General features: G+C 37.9%; 2 protein-coding genes and 1 non-coding gene across 13 annotated transcripts; all 3 read left to right on the plus strand.

Annotated features, from left to right (window-relative positions):
• Nucleotides 1-33: 33 nt before the first annotated feature.
• On the plus strand, nucleotides 34-105 carry TRNAW-CCA (transfer RNA tryptophan (anticodon CCA)). Its single transcript has one exon. It is a non-coding gene; the product is annotated as a tRNA-Trp (tRNA).
• A 498-nt stretch (nucleotides 106-603) lies between these two features.
• LOC103968628 (putative MYST-like histone acetyltransferase 1) lies at nucleotides 604-7341 on the plus strand. Of its 8 annotated transcripts, none has more exons than XM_065171899.1 (8): nucleotides 604-865; nucleotides 1339-1441; nucleotides 1748-1807; nucleotides 2472-2578; nucleotides 3096-3224; nucleotides 4070-4138; nucleotides 6387-6516; nucleotides 6977-7341. In XM_065171899.1, coding segments are annotated over exons 1-5 (447 nt in total). In that variant the 5' UTR covers nucleotides 604-689; the 3' UTR covers nucleotides 3097-3224; nucleotides 4070-4138; nucleotides 6387-6516; nucleotides 6977-7341. The 8 variants fall into 8 exon arrangements, with proteins under 8 accessions (XP_065027971.1, XP_065027970.1, XP_065027969.1 ...); XM_065171898.1 differs by having other exon boundaries at nucleotides 3133-3224; nucleotides 4070-4568; XM_065171897.1 differs by having other exon boundaries at nucleotides 3133-3224.
• A 2797-nt stretch (nucleotides 7342-10138) lies between these two features.
• Nucleotides 10139-22139, plus strand: LOC135651643 (LRR receptor kinase BAK1-like). 4 transcript variants are annotated; one of them, XM_065171890.1, is made up of 11 exons: nucleotides 10141-10486; nucleotides 11557-11689; nucleotides 11811-11882; nucleotides 14055-14198; nucleotides 15207-15278; nucleotides 15371-15442; nucleotides 15533-15642; nucleotides 19920-20054; nucleotides 20129-20470; nucleotides 20662-21056; nucleotides 21593-22139. In XM_065171890.1, exons 1-11 carry the CDS (start codon nucleotides 10393-10395, stop codon nucleotides 21902-21904), a joined length of 1881 nt encoding a protein of 626 aa, XP_065027962.1. In that variant the 5' UTR covers nucleotides 10141-10392; the 3' UTR covers nucleotides 21905-22139. The 4 variants fall into 4 exon arrangements, with proteins under 4 accessions (XP_065027961.1, XP_065027962.1, XP_065027964.1 ...); XM_065171889.1 differs by having other exon boundaries at nucleotides 10139-10486; nucleotides 15371-15642; XM_065171892.1 differs by lacking the exon at nucleotides 10141-10486 and having other exon boundaries at nucleotides 11557-11719.
• The last annotated feature ends 4367 nt before the right edge of the window (nucleotides 22140-26506 follow it).

The raw sequence follows: 26506 nt of genomic DNA on the forward strand, positions 1-26506 counted from the left end.
CTTAAAAGGTTACGGTTATGCTCTTTACAAAACGGATCCGTGGCGCAATGGTAGCGCGTCTGACTCCAGATCAGAAGGTTGCGTGTTCGATTCACGTCGGGTTCAAATCCCGTTTTTAGTTGAATTGTTAGTTGTGTTTAAAAAGACAAGCCATTTTTGTTTGCACTCATGACATGGCTAAATGAGGGTGACAAACCTTTGTTCGCCTGGTTCATCCAAGGCAGGCAACGGCGTTTCTTTCATCACAGGTGATCAGTGGGCTCCACCTTCTGAGCCAACACCATGGCTCAAAAGAAGGACGACATGACATCCATATGACCCTATAGGGCCCGACCTCGCTCGAAGCCCACACGGGATCGGGCTAATGATCGCGTATGCCAAAACTGAAGTCTTTATTCTCCTGATTCGGCCAAGACAGGCAACTGCATTTCTTCATCGATGATATATGGGCTCCACCTTGTAAACTGATACTATGGATTGACCCAAAATCTTACAGCCTGTCTCAACTCATACATGGGATCGAGCCAACCCGGCCGAATACACTGGGAAATGGAGACAAACCGGACCATTCCGAACCCAACTCGCCTTCTAGCAAAAGAAAACCCGATCTCACGACCGTCTCGACCGGTTCTCGATGGGCTCGATCAAGGAAGTGAAGGTGGAGAACGGGGCCACCGCCGAGGCCTCGAATGGCGCCGCCGCTCCTCCACCTTCCGGCCAGGCTGAAAACCCTGCAAACAGGGGCAGGTCGAGGTCGACGGTGGCGCTGCCGCTGGAAGTGGCGGGATCAGAAGCCCCACCCCGGCAAGGTCATCGAGCGGCGGAAGATCCCCAACGACTATGAGTACTACGTCCACTACACCGAGTGTGTGCCAATCTTTTCTTCCCGTCCTTCCATCTCCATGTTTGTATCGACGTTAGATTACATTTAGGGTTAGGGTCAAGATTAGGATTCGGGTCAGGGTTACTTCTTTTCGTGCTGGAAAAGTTGGAATTGAGGAGGAAGTGGGAAGTGAGGACTCGATGTAACGATGTTTATAGGTATTTATTAAGTTATAGATGTCAGCGATGCACACTTTGTGGTATGCTGCTAATTCCGTAATGAAGTTCTTTTAAACTGTAGCATTTTCATGATAATATCAGTCGAGATGTTTATTAGGAAGTGTGATATATATAGTTGTAATTTTGATGAGGGCCTTTTGAACTGAAACATTGTAGTCAAGATCTGTACATTTGATCAGCTCCCGTCAGGTTTGGAAGTGTAGTCAGTGTAATGCCAAATTGATATCATGTTTTCTATTCATTTTCTCTTGAAGTAAATAACTAATGCCCTCTTAGTCATTTCTTTCCAGTCAATAGGAGGCTCGATGAGCGGGTTAAACTTGAGCAACTTGATCTTGGTACTATGGAGACTGATCTTTATGAGAAGGAGGAAGACAAGGTAGTTTTTCATACTAGTTTTGTTTTCTATTGCATGTTAAGTATGTGATGCAGATGTTTATTCCTTAGGACTTTGGATATTAAGTTGAAGAAGGGCTCCGAGAGTAGCAGAGTGTTCATCTTTTTAATAGTATGCCATGCTCCTTTATTTTTTTTGCCACCTGTGGGATATGTATTGGTATTCTTGGGATTTGTATTGGTGCGCTTGCTACATATAAATTATAATTTTCACTTGCTAAACCTACATCAAAATATATGCATCTTATTTTGGAAGAAGCCTTACAAGTATTTACATGATCCTTTTCAGGTGACAAGCTTGAAAATGACGCGTCATCAGAAACGGAAGATTGATGAGACACATGTTGAGGTACTTTTACGGCAAAAGAGGTTGTTTGCCATCTAGTTAAACTACACTATAAACTTTGCAATTCCATACTACATGCAGTAGCTTGTCCATCATATTATCAAGTGAAAAAAAAAAATTAACCAGAAATTTTTGTAATTTTGGAATGTCTATGCCCAGCCATTTTGTTGCATATTCTCCTGAATTTTTTCTTCTCATTTTGTTAATAGGGAGCATCATGAGCATATCTGTAGCCATAATATTATGGCTACAGATATGCTAGATCAAATGTCCTCCAGTCCATAATGAGACCCATCTATACACTTTTAAAGTATAAATATTCAGTAGCATAGGGACTAAACATATGAGCTTGCAATACTATGATAATATTTTCATTTTCCGCAATCAATTTCACTTTTCTGTTTACTTTTTTTTTGGGCAGACAGATCAATATCATTTGGATGGGGGAAAAAACTATTTGTAGTTCCCTTTTTCTGTAAGAAAAAAGAGTAATATTTTGTTTTTATAGATTGTGCTTGTATGAAGTTCGGTACAACAAACAACAGTAACTGATACAAAAATGAGTGGTCAAAATTTTGAAAACAGATTTGAAAAACTTGTACATAAATCTCAACTTGTGCATTTGATTTTGTGTACATGGATCTAATTCCAATGTTTACTATATCAGCATGGTGATGAGGAGCTTGATGCTGCTAGTTTACAAGAACATGAGGAGTTTACAAAAGTCAAAAACATTGCAAAAATAGAACTTGGCAGATATAAGATAGATACATGGTACTTCTCTCCTTTTCCACCAGACTACAGTGACTCTCCAAAACTGTTTTTCTGTGAATTTTGCCTCAATTTCATGAAGTGCAAAGAACTGCTTCAGAGGCATATGGTGAGCTACCTCTGAATTTCTGTAGTTGGTCACCTTAAGAAGCTTAGATGTGTAGATACTAATTATGAGTTTCATGGTTGTCCACTAACACTCCTCTTGTGAATAGCTGTTATATTTGGTGTATTTATCAACTTATTGTGCTGCAATTTATTATCATGGTTCTATAAGTGAACTTGGAAGTCCTATCCAATTTGGATGGTTCACACATATCTGATGCTATTAAGCTATTTGTATATAGTTCTTTATGTGTAAGTCAAGCATTCAGATTATCTGTTTGTTGAGTAAATTAGCTGGTAGCGCTTGTTTACATGTGCACGATGAAACTGGTTGTTCCTGTATTGATTTGATGTTAGTTAAACCAATTCATTTTTTTTATGAGTATTCCAAGCGTAACTGATAATGATATTACAGATATTGGTGTGGTACTTGATATTACATATATTTATAGGAAGGTGGTTGATAATGATATATGGTGAATCAAAGATGGTTTGGTTTGTGCCAGTGGGTGGATTGCTGACTCTTGAGGACATGAGACACATAGTAAGTCAAACATATGCCATGTGATCTAGAATAGGTGCTTGTCCACTTACGCATAGGATTTCATTTCATTGAGTCTCTCTTGTGGTTTTTTTCATTCTTTTCATGTAGAATAATTTATTTTGTGGTACATTTCTTGTTGCCCATGTTTAGTACATTGGAGAAAATATAGCAATTTATAACAGAAGTAAAATAATAAAAGATGACATAAGTTCAAGAACATGTAGCTGGCCTTTGTTTTGGGAGTTACTTTGGACATTGTGAGCTTACATATCAAAATGTGAATATGTTGAACAATAAATTTCTTTCAATGGTATAAATACTTAGTGATTGGGTATGCTATGTCCTCAGCATAGGTGCTTATGATTCCATGGGGTCAATGATCCCAATACTACAAAAGAGGTTCTACATAAAGTTTATTTAACTTTCTAACGAAAAAAAAAAGATAGTTACAAGAGGAAATGACTGGGTATTTGTTAATCCAGGACATGGTATGATATAAATTCCTTCTATCTGGTTGCTCACATTGATGAAATGATAACCTCATGGATGCAACTTTTAAATATCCAAACAGTAAAAAAGAAGAGAGAAAAGCTTCCACCTGGCACATTGATTCCATTATCCTGGAGCTGCTGTGAGATTTAAGTATCTGTATCTTCTAGTTTTCAGTTGCCATACTAGCATCTTGCCACCTGAACATTTTTCCGTGAGTCAACGATCTTGGAGTCTACAATAATATAGTGTTTAGATTGTTGACTATTATTTATATCTTTTCTTATTTCTTGTGATTCCGTGCAATGTGTTCTAAGGCTTGTTGACTTCTCACACATGTTCTTTTCACTTTGTAGCGTTAATGTGACCTTAAGCATCCTCCAAGTGATGAGATATACAGAAGTGGATCCCTTTCTATGTTTGAGGTGAGCGTCATATTCTTGTGTCCATGTATTTCTTTCAGTGGATTTGATCTACGCTAAAGCGATGAGCTTCTCTGTCCTTTCCCTTTCTGATGATTAATGCTTGATTGTATGACAAGTTTGTCGAAGATAAGTAGTGCTTACTGGATTTGCCTGCCAATATGATCAACTTCTTGTACAATTCATTCTTTCAGAAATCTTACTCCTTTTTTTCCTCTCATATCTATCCTCTTCCAATGTTAACAGTGTTGCGTGAAATAGGTGTTGCTCTAATAGAAGTTTCTCCGCATGTTGATGGCAAGAAGAACAATGTTATTTGGCTAAATTGTTTCTTGACCACAAGACCCTTTATTATGATGTTGATTTATTTCTTTTCTATGTTCTTTGTGAATGTAATGATCAAGGTTGCCACATGGTTGGTTATTTCTCAAAGGTACCATTCTTGATGGTCTTTTTCTTTTGAAAATGTTAAGTTTATATGCCTTATTGACACATTTGAAACCACTGCTACTTATTCTTTCACATTGTATAATAAGCCATTTCATATGCTGAGGTTCTTGTTAATTCATTGGCAAGTGTAAGATTTCTCACTTATTATGTCACGATATTGGAGTAGTATTTCATAATTATTGACACTATTTGATATAGCATTATTTTTGTTGTTTTTTTATTAATTTTTTGACCTGTTGGTTTGCTGGTGTAACATATATTCACGTTTTCTGATGAAGTTGGATCCCTGTCCTTCATTCAATTTGCTTTCTGACAAGTTCATTTTGCTATGCTGCTGCAATTCAGAAAGTCTATAGAAAACTCAAATTAGATGATTTAAGCAATAACTTCCTTGTGGCCAGAGTTGTTTGACTTCAGCTGGCTCAAATATATCATTGAGTAGGATACCTAGGGTGGTTTTTGGATAAAGAATCTGAATTGAGAATATGCTAACTTGGACTCAGCAAACACTATGTGGTCTTCGTTAGTTTAAAATTATATTGAAACACAGTTGTTTGAAGAGATGCCATAATGAGTAACTAGCTGATCTGAAGGTTGATGACAATCTAGGAGTGTCACATTTTGGAGTTACAACTTGTATCATACTGTATATGCCCAAAAAGAATCAGCTACACATTTGAGTGTTCGGAGTATCAACAGGAGAGAAATAATTTATAGGCGAAAACGTACGATTATTTTGATGAGACTTGAACCTTGTACACTTTTGTAAAGGATCGACCTTGTGGTAGCGCCAAGGCTCACACTTTACAGTAAACATATCATATGGGTGACAGAATCATTTTTATGGAAACAAACAAAAACTTGTAAACTGCCCTTATCTGCTGCCTTATCATCTTTATTATTCTGAACACAGTTCTCCATCAAATGGTATTTTAAAATCCTTTTTTTTTCGTTACTCAGGAAAAACATTCAGAGGAATCATACAATTTGGCATGCATTCTAACTCTTCCTCCTTACCAGAGGAAAGGATATGGAAGTTTCTAATTGCTTTCTGTAAAGCTTCCTATCTTTCCCTCTTGTATTGTTTTTAAGAATCTGTTTATAAAGTTTGTTAATAGTGGTGGCCTAGTTGCATAGACCTCCTCCGCATGAACTAGTCTGGTGGTTCTGAAAAGAGGGTAGGTCCATATATCCTTTTTATTACAACTTCTCTAGTTTAGTTCCAGTCATTGAATATTCTTAAGACGGTGGATGGTGGATGCTACAATGAATTTTTTGGATTTACTCACAAGGTTGTAAGACGGTGGCATTTGAAGATTCCATTTGTTTGTGGTGGTATGGTGATGATTTTGTCAATACATAGTTCAAAATGTTTACGGTGGCATTGATCGAGTTAATGTGATATGATAGTTTGTACTGGTGATGGAATGATTTTGTCGATCGGATAATGATTTCACGATTCTGCATAACGTCATGATGCTTTTGTTTCTTTTGGTATGGATAATGAATATTTGATGAAAGAATAGTTGTTACGTGGGATGGTGATTTAAGTGTGCAAGACATGACTGTGGAAATGTAGGTAAAAGTTTCTCTTGCCACTTAGGCCTGAACTGCATAGGCAAAATCCAACCAGTCTTGCCCGTGTTTGGTTGATATATATTATAATGTTTTGTCGAACTTTAGCTTGGAATCCTATTTGGCATGGAAAAAGTTGGTTTTGTTTAATGTCATGCATTTAATCTATTTTTTATATCTAGTGTACTGATGATGGTTCTCCTAATCAAGTTTAAATCTTGAACAGCTTATGAGCTTTCAAAGGAGGAGGGTAAAGTTGGAACCCCAGAGCGACCACTATCTGATCTTGTACTGTTGAGCTATAGAGGGTTCTTCTAGACATCTTTAAAAAGCACAAGGGCAACATCTCCGTCAAGGTTAGTGTCCATCTCCATCTCTGTTCTTACCCAGTATCTGACGTGTTCTTAATTCCATGCGTTTATCAGGGCTGAACTTGTCTTCTTTTTTTTCTTCCTGATAACTGCAATCAGTGACCTCTTTGTACTAATGAATTTTGCACTCACTGAGTAAATGTTTCCTATTTGTCTATGCAATTTTTGTTTCATGTACATGTCTATCTTGAGTGACAGAATGGGACTCTTATTCTAGGCAGGAGCTCCGTAGATGTCATCCTTACATGTTAATACCGAAGAGAGAGAACATCTCCATCTGAAGTTCTGCTGTCTTTAATAAGCTAAAACATTTTATTAAGAAAAGCAAATTCAATTCATAAACATGGATAGTTGCAAAGTTATTAGGAGGGGAGACCCTAGTGAAAGTAGCTTTCCATTGATCTGTTACGTTTATCTAATACTTGCAAGTGTGATTTATCAACAGGAACTCAGCGACATGACAGCGATTAAACCTGATGACATTTTTAGCACTCTACAGAATCTTGACTTGATACAGTATAGGAAGGGACAACATGTCATATGTGCTGACCTCAAGGTCCTGGATCGCCACCTTAAGGCTGCCGGATGTGGAGGTTTGGAAGTTGATGTTAGTAAACTGATTTGGACTCCTTATAAAGAACAAGGTTGATCATCATGTATGAAAACTCAGGACTAAAGATTCACGATCAGGTATGTATCTCAGGACTATGTGATACTTTTCGGAAAGAATTCCAGTGTTGGACTCCACTTTATTATTTTCTGTATTCACAGTATTTTTATCGAATTGCAAGTTGTCTCGACCATTTTGTATGAGATGTTATGAATCTTGATTTAGCATAGCTATATTAGGTCTCATCGTTCATAGCTAAATCTAGATGAATCTTTATTTATACCTTTTTTTCTCGGCACCATTAATCCTAATTGTCTTGTGAATTGTCACAGCATAGAGAGAAATCTAGAACCTGCACACTGGGGGTAAGAGGATTAAAAGAATCATGATACTTGAATATCAATCAATCTTTATTTTAGCTTGTGTAAAAGTGCTGCATTGTATAGTAGAAATGCAGTCATTTATAATTCTTATAGGAAAATTGACTTTTGAAGAAGCTTAAGAACTTAGAATACCTTCCAGCCATCACATGCTTTGTTATTATCTGAGAAGTAGCAATATTAGCAGTATGAAAAGTGCTCTTGTTGGTGAAGAGGAGGGACAAAGCAGGAGTAACATAGGGTTGACCTGAATCGGTTTACTGATCTGAACCGGGATTCAATGAACCTGTTTTTTGAATCGGTTCAGAGAAGTAAAAAAAAAAAAAAAAGGGTTAGAATATGAGAATGAAATTAAGTTTTGTTTAAAAAATATATTTTTTTAATAGAGGAGCAGAGATAAATTAACTAGTGGGAAGAGGATTTGAGTGGATATGTAATTATAAAATGCTTTGAGTGTGTGGTAAATAATAGATGAAATATTATGTTTTAAATGTATATTATTTTTAAAATAAAATAAATATAATGTAATCTTACAAAAAAAACTCATATGACCATATAAATAATCATATAATCATATAAATAAATAAATATTTTTTTAAAAAATAATTTTATTTTATAAGTAATTTTATGATTTTAGATAATGCTATATGATATTTTAAGAATTAAAAAAGTTATATTAGCATCCCACAAAATACTAAATATGATTTTGTTAAAAAAAATAAATTAAATATCAAAGTATATTTAAAAAATATATATTATTGTGTTCAATTCTTCCCGTCTCTGTCGTGCCAATCCATTTCAAATGTGTTCCACACCCACTGTCATCCACCGCTCCAGCCAATTACTTGTGTGGGAGTAGCGTTCCATTCCTCCCGTCTCCGTCATTCCAATCCACACCGCTTTCCTGCAGCTCACATGAAACTTCGCCCTCTTCCGCCCGACTCTGAGGCGGTCTACGTAGACTTTTCGAGCTCGGATCGACAGTGATGACCGTGGACTTGACTTGTGACACAACGGGCGAGTAATTCTCGAACGGAATTCCCCGAATTCTCCTCTACTGGTCATCCTTTGCCACTCCCAATTCTACGTTTGGAAGAGACAACGGGGAAAAGTCAAACGCGGACGATTAATTAATTAGGTTCGGTTAGACGGGGTCTCGATTCACGATCAGGAACAGTATAGCATTACCCGGTCAAATAAATAGCCTCTTCAAGAACAAGAGGTAGCTACTGTGTCAACATCCAAGCGAGCACTCTTGTTTGTCTTCCTTATCATCGAGGAGAGATCGTTTGGTAGCGTCACTTTTAGATCCTCCTATTCCATCCTCACATTTCTTCTTCATGCCCCCACGAGCACTTTCTTCCACCTTTGGTCCATATGTTTGATTATAGAAGAAGAAAGTAAACAACGTGCCATAAATATAATAAACCCTCGATTCAAATCTAATCATCTAAATACTACACATAGCCACCACTATTTGATTTGATTTGATTTTTATAGTTAATTGCTGTTGATGTATGTACTAAACAGTTGACCCCAAGTCAGCGCTTGGAACAACATCACACGACACGCATCACATCCTCCTCGTCTGATCGCACGTGGTTTGACCGAGCCGACGTTGCATGGTCCCACCCTGTCGTCTGGCCACCGGTCCCACCGACTATACACATTGTGTGCTTCAGAATCTCCATTCGAATTGCATGCCATATGATAACATCAATCAGAGGACTTCGGTATCCGTCGGACACGATTACACCCCCGCCTTCTCTATGGTCAACGCTAAAGTCTTTCGCAAAGAAAGGACAGATGTAAAAGTGCCCATCTACTTTCCCCCCACCTTATCGTCGGTCAACGCTAAAGGCCTCCACAAGTAAAGGATGTGTGGATTGCCTGCACCGGCATGACCGCCAGACAGGCACTTTCTTATCCTCATTGGTGGATGAATCGGGCCCCGCACGTTGTCGTTTCCCTGTTTGGTTCTCGACCGGAACACAGGATCCGCAACCCCAAGCTTGAGCACCACCGTCTCAGTCTCCGAGCGATTGCAGCGGTATTCTATTTTGTCTGGGATTTTTCATATTCATCCCTCTAAAATTCAATTTCTCTTATATATTTCAAAAATAAAAAAAGAAAATTGTATATACCTTTATAATTAATAATATTCTCATCTGATTATTAACTGAAATCCTTTCCTTTCCACAATAATATAATGATATTATTCGTCCGAGACAATGATTCGACCTGATTCGCCTCACTTGTATGAAAATACGTTACAAATCCGGAATGTGTTAATCAAGAGGATGCCAAAAATGATAGTTTTGTAGAGTGCTTAAAATATTTATGAAATAAATAAAAAAAGGTCGATATATTTGTCTCAACAACATTTATGCCTTATAAAAAAATATAATTAACACAAAAATATAAATAATATTTTATCATAATTTTATATTATTTTAATCTAATTTAACCAATATTAATTATATTTAGAAGAATAATTACAAATGAGTTTTCGGTATGTAAAAATATATATATAATTATCAAAGTTTTTGAGGATTGATATGTAAAAAGAGCTAATGGGGAGTAGATTATTATATCCTCTCTCTCTCTCTCTCTCTCTCTCTCTCTCTCTCCACGGAGAATACCAGACGGGAGAGGCGGAAAGAAGCAAATCCATCTCCAAAAGCGGAAGATTCGAATCATCTTTTAGATCTCTTCCGATCCCTCTGTCGTCGGCTACAGCTTTCTCTCGGTGGTCGTCCGTGGAGCAACGGCGGGGGATTGGAGGTTTGTGCGGGGTGTCTCTTTCTTTCCCCTTTCTTGTTCTGGTTTCCGGAGAGGGGTTCGTGCGGTCCTGAAGAGAGTAGGAGGAGGATGGCGGCCGCGGTGAGGAAGGCCATGGCGCGGTGGTTCTTGTGGTTCGTCCTCGTCGGTAGTCCCCTCGGCAGAGTTCTTGCTAACATGGAAGGTATGCTCTCTTCCTTTCCTCGCTCGATTGGGAGCTACTGGTTTCGTTGTCCCAAGTGTTTTTGGAGCCGTGGGGGTTCCTGTGGTGTCTCATGGTATACCGGAGCTACTGGTTTCGTTGTCCCAAGTTTTGCGCTTTCCTTTTGCTTCGTAACGGGCTAGTGGTACTTGTATAGGCAGCATCGCCTTTTGGATCGAGGATAAGGCATATGGCTAGAGTCGGTTAAATCTTTAAAATTGGATTCGGACTCTTTCCGATATCGATGTTTTCTGTTCTTAGTACTAGGGTGATCATTTGGATCGGTAGTAATTATATCGAACGCCAATTTAAAGGGTTTTGCTTTGCTTTCCGAATTAGTTCTTCTTACTTCGTCTAATAAAGAAAAATCTTCTTTTGTCAAGTGAAAATTGGGCGTGGACTCAAAATATAATTTGTTAATTGGCATCGCGAAAGATACTTTTCATAAGTGTTGTGGGATTTAATGGTTTCTACCGGAAGAAAGATTCTGTGAGATTATGGCGTTAGTGCTTTTCGTATGGCCATGCATCTTGATTGGGATTGGTGTTAGATATGCTGGTCAACTAGGAATCACTAGTGATGGTGAACGTGTGACCAGTTGGTCCAGAAGCTAAGCTCCAACCTGAAAAAAGCATGATTAAATTCTGCGTTATAGATGTATTCATAGTCCACAAAAGAAAATATTTCATATCAAGGACTGATATCTGAAGCACCTCGTGGGTCAATAAATATTGAGATCTTTGATGTGTGCCTTCCATTTGAACGGTTCATTATGCTAGTGATGCAGCTAAATCAGATTCTTATATAGCTATTATTGCTCATTTCCTCTTCATTTCTACTGTAAATTCAACTTTCATAAAAAAATTACGAAAAATAGTACGGAATTATTAATGAGAAGTCAGGGTATGGGACATTTACGGTTCCATTATTTTAATTCCAGTAGTAAATTGATCTGCATTTTTTCTATTTCTATGTGACTCTTTGTAGCAATTACTGCACCATCAATATTGCCTAAGTTTTGTATTAAATCTTCAGAGAATCAATGTGAACAGGTGATGCTTTGAACAGTCTTAAGACCAACTTAATCGATCCAAATAATGTGCTGCAGAGCTGGGACCCGACTTTGGTCAATCCGTGCACATGGTTCCATGTTACTTGTGACAGCGATAACAGTGTCATAAGAGTGTAAGAGAGCATGCCTCTTGTGCTTATTGTGTGAGATTAAGCAACTTGTTAACCCTAATCTTGCATCTTTTTTCTTTCTTTCTCTGTGTGAAGGAAACTAATCATGCATATTTACTTGCAGCGATCTTGGAAATGCAGACTTATCTGGAAATTTGGTTCCCCAACTTGGTTTGTTGAAGAAGTTGCAATATCTGTAAGTTCTCCATGAAGAAATCGATTAGCATTTTAAGTATGCTCTTTAAGACCTGAATATTTCTTCATTTTTAGTGCCAAAGAAAAGATATATATTAGCATTTTGAAGTATGCTATTTAGGACCTGAATATGTTCTTTTAGTTTTGATCCTATGATACTGTTAAAAAGAGCAATGATGGATATAATCTGCACAGTACTACTATATGCTGGATCACCATTCTGATCCTAGTATTTATTGTTGCAATGTCTATGAAGCTTTTTTCATGGTTCTCCTTTTTCTCCTTGTTTTAGAACTTACACCATGAAGTCAGATTAGTTTATCTCTATTGAGTGGGACATTCTGGGTCTTTATAGAAAAATTACCATCAAAAGTGTATATTTTGAACTCATGTTTTATGTTCTTCTTTGTTGCATTGTGTGGACTGAAATATATATATTTATTTGTTGTTGATGATTTTCTGGTTCATGTTCTTTATCCGCCCATGCATATGAATTAAGCACTTGAATTAATATGAAATGCTTAGTTATAGAGGCTACTCCTCATTCCTTTGGTTATTTCAGAGTGATGGTTGATGTGTTTACTGGTCTGTTAATGCTTCCTTGCATGAATTTTATGCTGCTTTTGAGCTTGCCAGGACTTGTATGTGTTCATGTTTATATATATTGCAGTTGGTATTTGTCTCTTCATTATTAGAACAAAAATGGGAACGCTATTTATACACTTTGTAGGATCAAATGTAGATGGTGGTATATGAAGGCTATAATCAAGTGATAGTATTGTTTGTTTATATATTTTTTTTGTTGTGTTTACAAGAGGGCAGCCCTTAATACAACGGTAAGGTTGCTCCTTTGCAACCTGAGAGACCTGGGTTTGAGTCACGGAGACATCCTCCTTATAAATATTTAAAGGCAAGACTATGTACAATGACCCCCCTTGACCCTGCATTAGAGGGAGCCTCATGTACTGGGTACATCCTTTGTTTGCAAGAGTGAATTTTATTACTTTGATTTGTTGGACTAGCTTGTTGAAAGATTATCTTCATGGGTGCATCCTTTGTGACCTAAGAGACCAGGGTTTGAGTCACGGAAATAGCCTCTTTATAAATATTTAAAGGCAAGGTTGTGTACATTGACCCCCCTTGACCCCACGTTGGCGGGAGTCTCGTGTACTAGTTATGCCCCTTGTTTGCAAGAGTGAATTTTATTACTTTGATTTGTTGGACTAGCTTGTTGAAAGATTATCTTCAATGGTGCATCCTTTGCTACCTGAGAGACCAGGGTTTGAGTCACGGAAATAACCTCTTTATAAATATTTAAAGGTAAGGCTATGTATATTGACCCCCCTTGAGCCCGCGTTGGCGAGAGCCTCGTGTACTGGGTACGCCCCTTGTTTGCAAGAGTGAATTTTATTACTTTGATTTGTTGGACTAGCTTGTTGAAAGATTATCTTTATGGATGTATCCTTTGCGACTTGAGAGACCATGGTTTGAGTCACGGAAATAGCCTCTTTATAAATATTTAATGGCAATGCTGTGTACATTGACCCCCCTTGGCCCTGCATTGGCGGGAACCTCGTGTACTGGATACACCCCTTGTTTGCAAGAGTGAATTTTATTATTTTGATTTGTTGGACTATCTTGTTGAAAGATTATCTTCATGGGTGTATCCTTTGCGACCTGAGAGACCAGGGTTTGAGTCATATAAATAACCTCTTTATAAATATTTAAAGGCAAAATTGTGTACATTGACCCCCCTTGACCCCGCGTTGGCGGGAGCCTTGTGTACTGGGTACGCCCCTTGTTTGCAAGAGTGAATTTTATTACTTTGATTTGTTGGACTAGCTTGTTGAAAGATTATCTTCATGGGTGCATCCTCAAGTTTTCAGAACTTGGATTCCCCTATGCTAGAAAGCGATATTAATAACTGATGCATTGTGGACAAACAGCCCGCAAAAACAAGTTTTACAACAGATTTTTTTGGTGAAATATACGTGAGAATCTGGACCATTAAATGTGACTCAAATGGCTTTTGTAATTGTGTTGTTATTTAAAAATGGAACTGTTATAGTAAGAATCATATTCTCTACCTAGAACATATTCATGCGTTCAGTTGGTGCTTTTAGCTACTGAATTGTGGTACTGACATTTAGGGAATCTGTATTTCCAATTTCAGGGAACTTTACAGTAACAATATTAGTGGCACGATTCCTAGCGACCTTGGAAATCTGACGAATCTGGTGAGCTTGGATCTGTACCTAAACAAATTCACCGGTGAAATACCTGATTCGTTGGGGAACCTAAAGAATCTGCGTTTCCTGTATGCCCTTTCCTATCCCTTACACTAAATTACCTCCTTTCTTCCTTCTTTTTGCTTTTGCATCTTGTAGTTCTATTCCACATGCATATTAGACAAAAGCACTTTTGTGGAGCATTATTTATTTGATTTTGCAATGCCAAATTTCTAAGTCTCGTTTCCTGAATTTTTTTTCTAAATCAAATTGTGTTGGTTCCTTCTAGCAGATCTTTGCATAATATATTCATGTCCCTGTTATGTCTGATCATTGGTTATTCTTTAAAGTGACAAATTCTACAACATTCACGCGATGCATTTTTTGTATTTTTTGGGATTTGGCTTAAGAGCCTAATATTGAGAGTAGTATGCATGCTACTTTAGGTATATGTTGTTGGGTTAGGGGTGTTCAACTTTTCAGGAAAATTAGTGTATTGTAACATGATTGTTGGGACTGAATTTATTTGGAGAAAGATTTAGGCACTCTAGTTATATGTCAAGTTGTATCTAAAGTTTAATTGAAAAAGTATTTCCCATGTTTTCATTCGCAAAAATTGTTGTAATGTTTTCTATATGAGGACTCGACTCTTTGTTTGTCAGACACATGAAATTTTAGTTGTAGAGATTGTGCATTAAAACAGGTTCATGAAAATGAAGTGTATTCACGAGTATTGTGTTGAGATAGGTTTCTTAGAATTGCATGTTGTATTTTTGTCAATTTGTTGTCACTGATAGAAGCGACACATGAATTTTATGAGGCACTTAGTGTACCTTGCCTGCTGGTGGTGTTACTTTCTTCTTGTTTCTCTCTCTTTTTTCTTTGTAATTTCTTACACCACTATTGCCCATAATTTCTGTTGCTAGAAACTCAGTAGCAGATCACTCAAAACCTTTGATTGGTCATCCTTTAATCTGTGAAATTTTATGCCGGATGTTAGCTTGATGAACAGTCATTAAATTTACAATATTTTTTTTGTTCTTTTTAACTTTGTAAGTTACATTTTTCTTATTCTTGAATTTCTTGTCCAAGGATAGTCGGCTTAACAACAATAGTCTTTCGGGTCACATTCCTGGATCTTTGACCACCATAAATGCTCTTCAAGTTCTGTAAGTTGATGTAGTCTGTGTAAACAATTTATGCCTACTGTGTTATTTTAATTGCTAATATAAGATGAATTTTTTTGTTAATAAACATGTAGAGATTTATCAAACAATGGGCTGTCTGGAGAAGTTCCATCGAATGGATCATTCTCGCAATTCACTCCCATCAGGTGCTTTGCAGTTTTAGCTATTTTCTTAACATTTTGGTTTTGCTATTACCTTGATATTGTTATTACAAATCATATTTGTTTGATCTGCAGTTTTCAAAATAATGCTCGATTATGTGGCCCGGGTGCTTCAAAAGCCTGTCCTAATTCGCCTCCATTATCTCCACCACCTCCATTTGTTCCACCGCCACCTTCATCCGGAGGTAATTCTCTTTGTTGTTTCTTCCTTGAAGCTTGTTAAAGTGAATTTGATCGTACTGTGAAACAAAACTATTATATATGTTATATTTTCTTTTCGAAAATAGAGATCATTGTATTAGCTCAAAATGAGAAAACAAGAGTTGCTCTGCTCGTTAGAGCACAAAATATTACTCAACTCAAGAGGCGTACTTTGCCTCCAAAGCCGGGAAGTGCCAGAAAATTTTTGCTTTCGAAGCCAACCAGTTAGCACAATTGTTGGCTTCTCTATAAACATGAGATATATTGGAGTCCTCAAAACATAATATTAAGGTCCAAATAGATCTAACACAGTTTAGAATATGCCATGGAGGTTCTTCTTATTTGTTCATTGCTCTAGCAAGAGTCATATCATCCACCTCAACTCGAAGTTTGATGCCTTCACCTGTTGCAGGTTGAGTCCTTCAAAGACAACAATTGCTTCATTGTATTTCCTGCCACCCTTCTCAATGTATTTGCATCCTGCGATTAGACAAGCACCATCCCCCAATCTTATCAGGAAGCCAGCCCCTTCCTTTCTGTGAATTTGCACAAAAAGCCTAATTAGAATTCAATTCATGCCATCTATTAGCGGATCTATTCCAGTGCATGAAAACATGACTTGTCCTAGGGTAATCCCCTTCAAATTTAGTCAAGAGGCTATGATTCATTACCGGACCATAAATCTTCGCAAAAATAGCAAATAGACTGGTTTGAGATACTGATCATTACAGGCCCTTCCAGATCAACCACAGGCCATAAGCAATAATGGCTCTAAGCAGCCATGCGCACTCCCTAGTAAGAGATTGCCTGTCACTCATGCATGCCCCATTAACCCAATCTATAAAGAAGTCAAGTTCCAGCTTCTGCTCTAGAAGTGACCAAAACCTCCCAGCAAACTGACATGAGAAGAAGATATGGATTTGATCATCTTCCGACCGATTACAAAGGAAAGAAGCATGAGGCCTCACAATGCCATATCTAGCAAGTCGAACAGTGGTCCGATGCCTCTAATGGAGGAGTTTCTAGCAGAAAACAAGTGTTCTATTAATAGCAGGTATTTTCCACAAGTGAGCCATATAGATTGACTATTAGGCAGACCTCTCACCAAGCTCATTATTTGGTTATAGGCCTGTTTGGTAGATGGTTGCCCCTTCTGATCAGGTGGCTGAACAATTTTGTCCTCACTAGGGGAACTAGGTAAGTCAATGCTCTGGATTAAGGTAGCTGACGTGTGTCCAAACATATGCAAAACAAGATCATATTTCCATTGTCCATTACAAATAAAGTAAGATAAAGAGGCATCAGCAGAGCAATCTGATATAAAAGTAGGTAATTTTCAAATTGATAAGAATCTCAAAAGCCAACGATCACTGAAAACATTTATATCAGAGCCATTCCCAATAACATATGAGAAATAGGTATTAAATTGGCTGAAGGCTTTAATGAAAAGCTTCCAAGATCGACTGCAATTGTTAGGAAAGTCTTTAGTCCAAGGAGAGACCCTATCATATTTAGTATTCACTACCTCTAAGGAAATACCTGTACCATGATACAGGTAAGCATGGAGTCTCTGAACCTACAAAGCATAGGCCACAACATTTATATCCCTAATACCAAGACCCCCATCGTGTTCGGGTTTAATGATAGAATCCCAGGCAATATAAAGCATACTCTTGGAGTTTGTCACCATTTGACCCAAGGTTTTTAATTTCGAATGATACCGCTCGTACCGGGTGGTACGTACCGGTCCGCCAGCAGATCGGTACATGGACCACCTGCTACCAGGCGGTACCATCGATGGGGGTTGTTTTCGCCCCGTTACCACGCGAAATCGATCAGTGACGGTCGATTTCGACCGTCGCCGCCCATTACGGGACGGTATTAGTCGAGGGAGAAGGAACAAGAGGGAAAAAAAAAAAGGAGAACCTGAAGATCCGTCGCAGCCCTCCCTCGACGGACGTCGCAGATGAGATGTCGCCTCCTCATCTGAGGTGACGAGGCCTTGGCGTCGTTGGCGACTTCTCCTCATCCGCGCGGGGAGAAGACGTAGCCAAGGCTTAACGGGGAGAAGAAACGAGGTGACGTCACCCTTATTTTTATTTTTTTAACTAATTATTATTATTATTATTATTTTATATATATATATATATATATATATATATATATATATATATATACCGAGCGGTATGTCAAAGCGTACTGCTCGGTATACTCGTACCGTATCATACTGAGCTGAGCTCAATACTCTGGTACGGTAGGAAATTGGGAATCTTGCTTTGACCACAAAAAATCTATATCAGATTTCTAAATGGAGCTGGTAACTTTCTTAGGCAACCACATCACATTCAAGCCAAGCACCTGGGAAGCCAATAAAAGTGAATTTATCAAGGTAATCTTCCTGGCTTGAGAAAGAGTGAATCCAGCCCATTTACTTATTCTATTGTTAATCTGCTGCCAGGATTCATCATAAGCACAGGGAGTCTATCAAGGGCAACTAGAGCTCCTAGGTACCTAAATGGGAATTTCCCTTCTTTGATGTTACAAATTTACAGATTTCGGAAACATTATTCTAGAAGTGGCATGAGGGAAGAAGATATATTTTTTAAGGATCGTGCTTCATGAGTTCTTCTTCTTCTTCTTTTTTCCCATACAACCACATTATCTTTTATTAATGAAAAAAATCCATACTATATAGTTTCATCCACAACGTCCTCATTAAATTGGATAAGCCCTTTTGCTTTTAGATAGTTCCCGAAGAAAAGGCATCTTATCTAAATATTTAAAGTTTTGTACAAGATTATCATTTTTCAGTTGTTTTCCTTCTCTTGCTCTTTATCTATTCCTCAATCATCACCTTCTTCACGTACTGCCAGCCTTGCCTCATCTTCCTTCTTGACTGCACCACCCCAGGCTACCATCCTTCTTCAACTGCCCACTAGTGCTGCTTCCCATCACCTGCCATTGCCATCATCCACTAATTGTAGCCAATCCTACGGTCCTACCTCCACCATACTTCTTTTGACACACTGCTATTATACATTTCCTTCACGCGAAATAAATAATCCTGTGATCAGAAATGAAAGAAAGGATGGTTTAATATACATAGTTGACTTATCACCAGAAATATGAGTTAAACATTTTGGATTACATCATAAGGCCCACTAGTTTGTTGCTCAGATCATGACAAATGGGATTAGAGTAACTATGTCAAGCACTTTGTGTTAGTTAAGATGGATTGAGATGATTTACCTGTATACTTGAAATTGTTGTGCATTGGTTGGTTTGGTGTTTGAATCAAGGTTTTTAATCTCGTATCATACCAATGTACCAAAATTTGCTCAGTATAGTACGGTACCAACGTACCGAGCGATACACCTAAAATAGGCATAAATCCCCCCAAAAATACCTGAAATATTAAAAAAAGAGTTGCATGTTTTAGCTGAAAATGATATTTAAATTTATAAAAATGGAGTCATTAGAAAAGAGTTAACTAATGACTCAACCTCAAAAGCTGAAATCTATGGTTTCTCCTATCATAAACTGATTTTTCCTCACAATAATTCCTGCATGTTTGAACTGAAAATGATATTTAAATTTATAAATCTGAAGTATTGGACAATGACTTGCATCATATTATCTTCCTGAAATCATTGTTAAGACAATTTTATGTACTGTTTATAGAATTTCAGCAGCTTTATGCTTTTATTTCAATTCAATTAGTTGCAGTAATCCTCTTTGAGACTCCATCAACACTTGTTCTATTTCAAATTGCTACCAAAAATTCCTGATTTAACAAGTAATTCTAACAATCAACATCAAAAGCTGAAATCTATGGTACCGCCTGGTACAGGTCGGTAACGATCGAAATTTTGACCGTTACCGCCTAGTACAGCCCTATATCACCTTATACGGGGCCAAAAACCTACCGGGCAGTCCGCGTGCCGGTCTGCTGATGGATCAATACGTACCGCCTGTACCGAGTGGTACGGTATGAAATTAAAAACCCTGGTTGGAATCCTAATGCACTTCAATCTATGGATTACTTGACATTTTGTATTATGAGTAGGTAAAATTTCTTACCTGCATCGGGCCCATGGTATCCACTGGTGACTTTTTGTTCTTAATATGGTTATCCTTTGAAAGCATTCTTTTCAAGTTTTCATAAAGAATTCATGGTGCATGTCAGCTTTGGCCTAGGCTACATGAAAAATAAAAAATCATGAGTGGAGATTTAAAAGCTTGTTACTTGTCATTTTAACAGGAAGTAGTGCCTCCAGCATTGCAGCGATTGCTGGTGGGGTTGCTGCAGGTGCTGCCTTGCTGTTTGCTGCACCTGCTATTGGTTTTGCCTGGTGGCGTCGTCGCAAGCCACAAGAACATTTCTTTGATGTGCCTGGTTAGTTATTAATGTTGTTTTATGTATTGTTTACATGTTTGTAGTATTTAATTTTTCCAGGGATTTCTATGCAGCTGAAGAGGATCCAGAAGTTCATTTGGGCCAGCTTAAAAGGTTTTCTCTCCGAGAATTACAAGTTGCAACTGATAGTTTCAGTAACAAGAACATTTTAGGCAGAGGTGGATTTGGGAAAGTCTATAAAGGACGGCTTGCGGACGGTTCACTTGTAGCTGTAAAGAGGCTAAAAGAAGAACGCACCCCAGGTGGGGAGCTTCAGTTTCAAACTGAAGTTGAGATGATTAGCATGGCTGTGCACCGTAACCTACTTAGACTTCGCGGATTTTGTATGACTCCTACTGAACGATTGCTTGTGTATCCATATATGGCTAATGGAAGTGTTGCATCATGCTTAAGAGGTACTTCTTTTCGACTGCATCGCTATTGGAGTGTAAAGCATTTTCTTAATTTTAGTAATAACAATGTTTCTGTTTTTAGAAAAAAAAGTAAGCCATACCAATCACAATGTTCAAACAATTAAAGAGATCTCTATTAAGGGATTTTTTTTTTAGTTATCTTAATCTCATGAGATTTTAATATTTATTTGCAGAACGTCCACCATCAGAGCCACCACTTGATTGGACAATTCGGCGGAGGGTTGCATTGGGTGCTGCAAGGGGGCTGTCCTACTTGCATGACCATTGTGATCCAAGAATTATTCATCGTGATGTTAAAGCTGCAAATATTCTGTTGGATGAGGAGTTTGAGGCAGTTGTAGGGGATTTTGGCTTAGCCAAACTAATGGACTACAAGGATACCCATGTCACAACTGCTGTCCGTGGAACGATAGGTCATATTGCTCCAGAATACTTGTCAACGGGGAAGTCCTCTGAGAAAACTGATGTTTTTGGGTATGGAATCATGCTTCTGGAACTGATCACAGGTCAAAGAGCATTTGATCTTGCTCGGCTTGCAAATGATGATGATGTCATGTTGCTTGACTGGGTAAGTGCTGGCCATTGTTCCCATGATTCATTAAGCCATCTTTCTCTTACACATTTACTTTAAAAAATTAAGAATCTGGAGTCAGTTATTAGATTAGGATTGGTCTGGAACAGTGCACCTTATCCTAGGTTTTTTTTTCTAGCGACTTTGGGATCTAATCATGCACGTTTTAAGGTTTACACTATGGTCGATATCCAAGGGTGAAAATGATTAGACTGGTTTTGGACCCACTGGTAGAGTATATCCGCCTTTCACGTTAGTGAGGCATCTAGTAGTATGTCTGCTTATTCGAGGGTAGTATAAAATCATTTGATCCATGAAGCTCAGCACTCTGAGTTGGTGAGCTACAGAGCTCTCATAAGGGATCAATAAGAACTTCATACTACATCACTAGTGCATAATTGGAAACAAAATTTGCTTAGTTATTTGTTTCTAATTTTAGTTATTTGGCTCTGTTTATGAACATAATTTGTATCAGCTTTGCTTTTCTGGTACATGGGAAGATGTTAATTAATTGATACCTGCATTGCTTCCAGGTGAAAGGTCTTCTGAAAGACAAAAAACTGGAAATGTTAGTGGATCCAGATTTGCAGAACAACTACATCGAAGCTGAAGTGGAGTCGCTTATCCAAGTTGCGCTGCTATGCACTCAGGGCTCACCATTGGAACGACCCAAGATGTCGGAGGTGGTAAGGATGCTCGAAGGAGATGGTCTTGCCGAGAGGTGGGAGGAATGGCAGAAGGTTGAAGTGGTGCGGCACGATGAGTTGGCCCCGCATAATCACAACGAGTGGATTCAAGATTCCACTGACAACCTTCATCCAGTGGAACTATCTGGGCCTAGATGACCTTTACACAAAATTGATGAAAGAAACTCACTAAGGTCACTTCTCTTTATCCCATTCATGTCTCCTATAACGACATTCTGTGTCAAGTGAAATCACATTTGTATTCCTTGTTTTCTGTATATGGGGGGCATTGTATTGTTTACAGTAATTTTATTCTATGTATATTTTACTGGATGTAATGTAAATTTTTAGCCTTTGCCAAGAAGAGCTATGTATCAACATCAAGCTTTTATTAGTCACATAGAGAACCCTCGTCACAGGTTGCTTTCTTCTAGCCAAATTGCGTGCAAAAGCTCTCGTAGTAAAAATTAACCTTTCAGATCACTTTGTTTTCTCAATGACTTTTAAGAACAAATTGTGTTCTTGAAATACTTGAAAGATTAGTGGTTGTGTGTATTTGCACATTATTTTCAATTAGTTCTTCATGGATATGATCCTATTGTGTTTCTCCTCCAACATAATGAGTTGTAGAACCATTATTTCTAACTTGCTGTCACAGTGTTGGTATTTTTACTCTCTCTCTCTCCATACATTATTTCTGTTTCTCCCCCCAACATCATCTCTGTTTCTCCTTCAACTTGTTATCACAAGTTAGAACCATTATTTCTACCTTGCTATTTGCTAGCATTTGGAAAGATTTTCGAGAATACCCAGAAGGTCTTTAGAGATATCAGTGTGGCAAGAGGAGATCAAATGATTTTAAATATCTTTACAGGTGTGGTAGAATTAAAGAATTCACCTCTTCGACCTTTGATATCATGGTAAGATGATTCTTTTGTGCCTGTTATGGTCATGAAAGTGCTCTCTCTACTTGCAAGAAATAATATGTATGTGGATCTTTGTAGGTCATCAATCCAGATCCCAGAGCATCATGGGGACCCAAAGTACCTTGGTGTGCAAATTTGAGCAAGCTAGTGCTGAATTCTTTCTCTGAAACTTCTTTACATGCTTTATTTATTACAAGCATAAAGGAGTTTTTTTATATTTAACTTTCCAACCACCTGTTTTAATGAAAGAACTGTATCCACTGATTTTCTAACCTCCTTGTCATGAAGGTGTCATCATCAGCTTGAGACATTTCTTTTACCACCATCACAAGGAAAAAATCAAAAGTGATGGTGCCTCCTCCATTTGAAGGTTAAGTAGCTTAAGGTTGGCTTAGACCAAGATAGGTGTGTTCAGATGACCTGTCTAAGGCCTCATAGGTTAAGGTTATGACAATACTAAACCTTTGGGAAACTCCAGAACCAATTAGATTTCAAAGGGTTCTCACACTGGGAGCCCAGTGGTTGTTTGATTGGCCTAGAAAACGGGCCTAAGAAAATGTTAATGTTTTTTTTTTTCTTCTGTTGTTCTCAGTACTCCTTTATGGGGTTCATTTCCCTTTTCAACCATGATATGGAAGAAAGGTCTTTATCAATCAAGCAACCCTTACATAAGGAGCAAGTTGGAATCAGCAAGCAGGAGTCTTGAGGGATCATGGGAGAACAAAGATGTTAGAAATAGAGAGGGATTGTGTGTGGGGGGGGTTTTTGGGGGTTGGGGTTGTGGAGTTGGGACATTTGGTTGGTGAAAGGCATTGTTTTTCCTTGGTTTCTTTTTTATTATTTTTAAGGAGTGAGGAGAATGTATACAAATCTTTGCCCAACTTTTGAGTTCCCTGTACCTTTCTCTAGTGTCATCTCACATCACTTGAGTTGATACTTCATATATAATGCTCAAAGAGGGTGAGGCTTGGGCATGTGCAGGCTAATCAATATCTGCATTCTGCAAGTGTCACTGTCATCTAAAAGCCCTTCTGGTCCTAACTTGTTTAATGCTACTGTTAGCTCTACCAAGGTTTTATGAGACCATAACATGTCTTCTTGGTACATGGTACAAGATCCTGTTGTTGTTACAATAAGTTTCCAGTTTATCCAAATTCCTCCATAAGCTGTTTTGTCTAAGTTCTTGTCTATTGCACATTTATGTTTTGCAGGTACATCTAAATTCTTTTTTTATACTATACAAACAAGAGGTTGGCACACAATGCAATCTTAAAGCTCTCCAAACACCTAAACACTATTTAGAAGAAAGATTGAATGCATAAAGCTCCTGCTGATGCAGGTTTTAGAGATGCTCAACAGATGCAGCAGTCTTTCAACTTTGTGAGTAGAAATGCTTAGCAAAGGTATCCTTCATAAATTAAAAATAAATTTTACCAACGACTCTCTCTCTCTCTCTCTCTCTCTCTCTCTCTCTCTCTCTTGGAAATTGCTGAACTCTCATTAGCTTTCATGGTTTTATAGAAAATGCATGTGCATGATTTGCTTGGGTAATTTCTCAGAAAATATAGGGTGGCAGATGACTTAGAAGAGTTCAGCAAACTGGTTACCTAGAAGCAATAGCAGCTCTCTTTTGATTAGCTTGGTCTTCAGCCAATAAATCCATATTAGTGTTCCCAACTAGCTTTGGGGGTTCTACAGCAGTTGTCTTCTTGTCTAAGCTTTCTTCCAACATAATACTGGCACCAGTTCTGCTTAGGTATTATTGGCCTTTCTTAATTTTTAGAATCAATATTGTATAATCTTCCCATTTTTTTCTCAAAAAATAAGAGAAAAGAGATTACATTGACTTGAAATAAAAGAAAATTGATTTAGAGTCCTCAAAAGTTCTGCTTATCACCCCAAATGAGAAAAGTTGTGGCCAAACATCTCCATTACATGTAGTTTCAGGGCGAAAAAAGGGGTGAAATGTATCAAATGCATCTCCATTAATTATGTATATAGATATGACTACTAATCTGTAAAACAAATTTATGGTTTTCAGGCAGCTAAATAATTGCATTATAATGTTCACTGAAAAGCAATGCTCTGCTGCAGTGTTCTCTGTTCATATGTGACTTATGAGCCATGTAAATGTGACAACAGAATTATTAATTGTTAGGTTGATTCCATTGATCTTTCTACAAGCATACAAAATATAGCTGTTCAGTCTATAGCTCCACATTTGGGAGTTTCTGAGGACCAAAAATCTTCTCTGCAGTCTTGTCTTAGTGGTGTAATAGCCTTTAGATGCATCTAAAACTGCTTTATTTATTGAGTTTAACTAAATTTAGATATGAAAATTTGATGATTATGTGCAAAATGAGGAGGACTTAGTGAGAGACATCTTCAGGGACCTGGAAAGCAGCCCTCTCCAGTGCTCTCCATCCATATATTGAGCAAAAATCTCATTCTTTTTTTTTTATTATTATCCACTTATGCAAGAACTATCTTGCCTGCTCTTCAATCTCTTTGCTGTAATCTGTTCTCTTAAACCAAAATCTCAGTGTGGTAAATCATGTGCACTATGCATGATTGTTATAATCCATGTTCTACTTAATTTTATGCACTGAAACTAGTTTGCATTGACCTAGTGGTTGTTCTCTAACAGCTGCTCAAGGAATCAAGATAGATCCTGCCGACAAAAGGAAAAGTTCCACAGCAACTCATCTGCCTATTTAGAATCAGTTCCACAGCAAATGGGACAATGAACAAGGAGGAGTTTCTGCTTGTGGGGTGGGACACAAGATGAGCAGAAACCAGTAGCCTTCAACAGGGCTTTGCAAAGCAATGGAGAAAGCACAGGAGTAGAGAGATACCTCCTGCAAAGAAGTCATCAAAGGACAGGTCAACCCCAGGCCAAGTAAGTTCCTGCAGCCTGCACACATGTGCCCTCCCCCACACACACACACACACACACAGACACAGGCCACCATCACCCCCTAATTTTATTTCTGTGGAGTGAATGATAGATGGCATGTGGGATGCACATGGAGAAGATGCCAGTCTTTGTGTCCAAAGCTGTATCTTTCTTGAGCAGTGGCAGGTCTTGGGAAAAAGCTAGCCTGAGGTGCTTCATTTATTCTCACAACTTTGCAGATATGTTCTCCAAAGCAACATCCTCTTCTACTTATCTTCTTCCCAATTCTCTACTTAATCTACCACAAGACTCCAAGGCTCATCCACACAGGTCTAGTATTTATTATGTTCTTTGGTATGTTAGATTCTTCTTTATAATTAATATATATGCATATGATAAATGTAAATGATGAAGATGAAATTTGACTGACCACCCAAAATATTTACTGGCTAAAAGCTTTCTTACTAGAAGTCTTATTCTCATCATGATTTTGAGTGTGCATATAAAAAGTGAAGATCACATGAAAGTATAATACACATCTAATCAAGTCTAAAGCTTGCTTTGACAAGACCAGCCCAACCCATTGGCTCCAACCACAACACATCTCATGCTTAGCTTGCAAACATTACATCTCTTGCAAGCCACCAAAGTAGTACTACTGATTTAGTACCTCACCTAATCGCATCAGAATCAAAATCACATTTGCTGTCATTCTCACCCATCAATTGTTCCCAAAATCTTTCTTTCCATAAACATGCAAAATAGTAATTTGGTGACTCACCTCCCAAACTTTGATCATGACAGGTCATTGCCCATCACTCCCAATTTCCCTTAAATTGGAAATCATAATAAATGTGTGTGTGTGAGAGTGGGAGCAAAATGGCATTTGTTTATGAGTTGATATAAAAAAGAAGAAGAAAGATAGAAAGTGAGAGAGAG

Source organism: Musa acuminata, chromosome BXJ3-10 (genome assembly GCF_036884655.1).
Source record: "Musa acuminata AAA Group cultivar baxijiao chromosome BXJ3-10, Cavendish_Baxijiao_AAA, whole genome shotgun sequence".
Classification (NCBI taxonomy): Eukaryota; Viridiplantae; Streptophyta; class Magnoliopsida; order Zingiberales; family Musaceae; genus Musa; species Musa acuminata.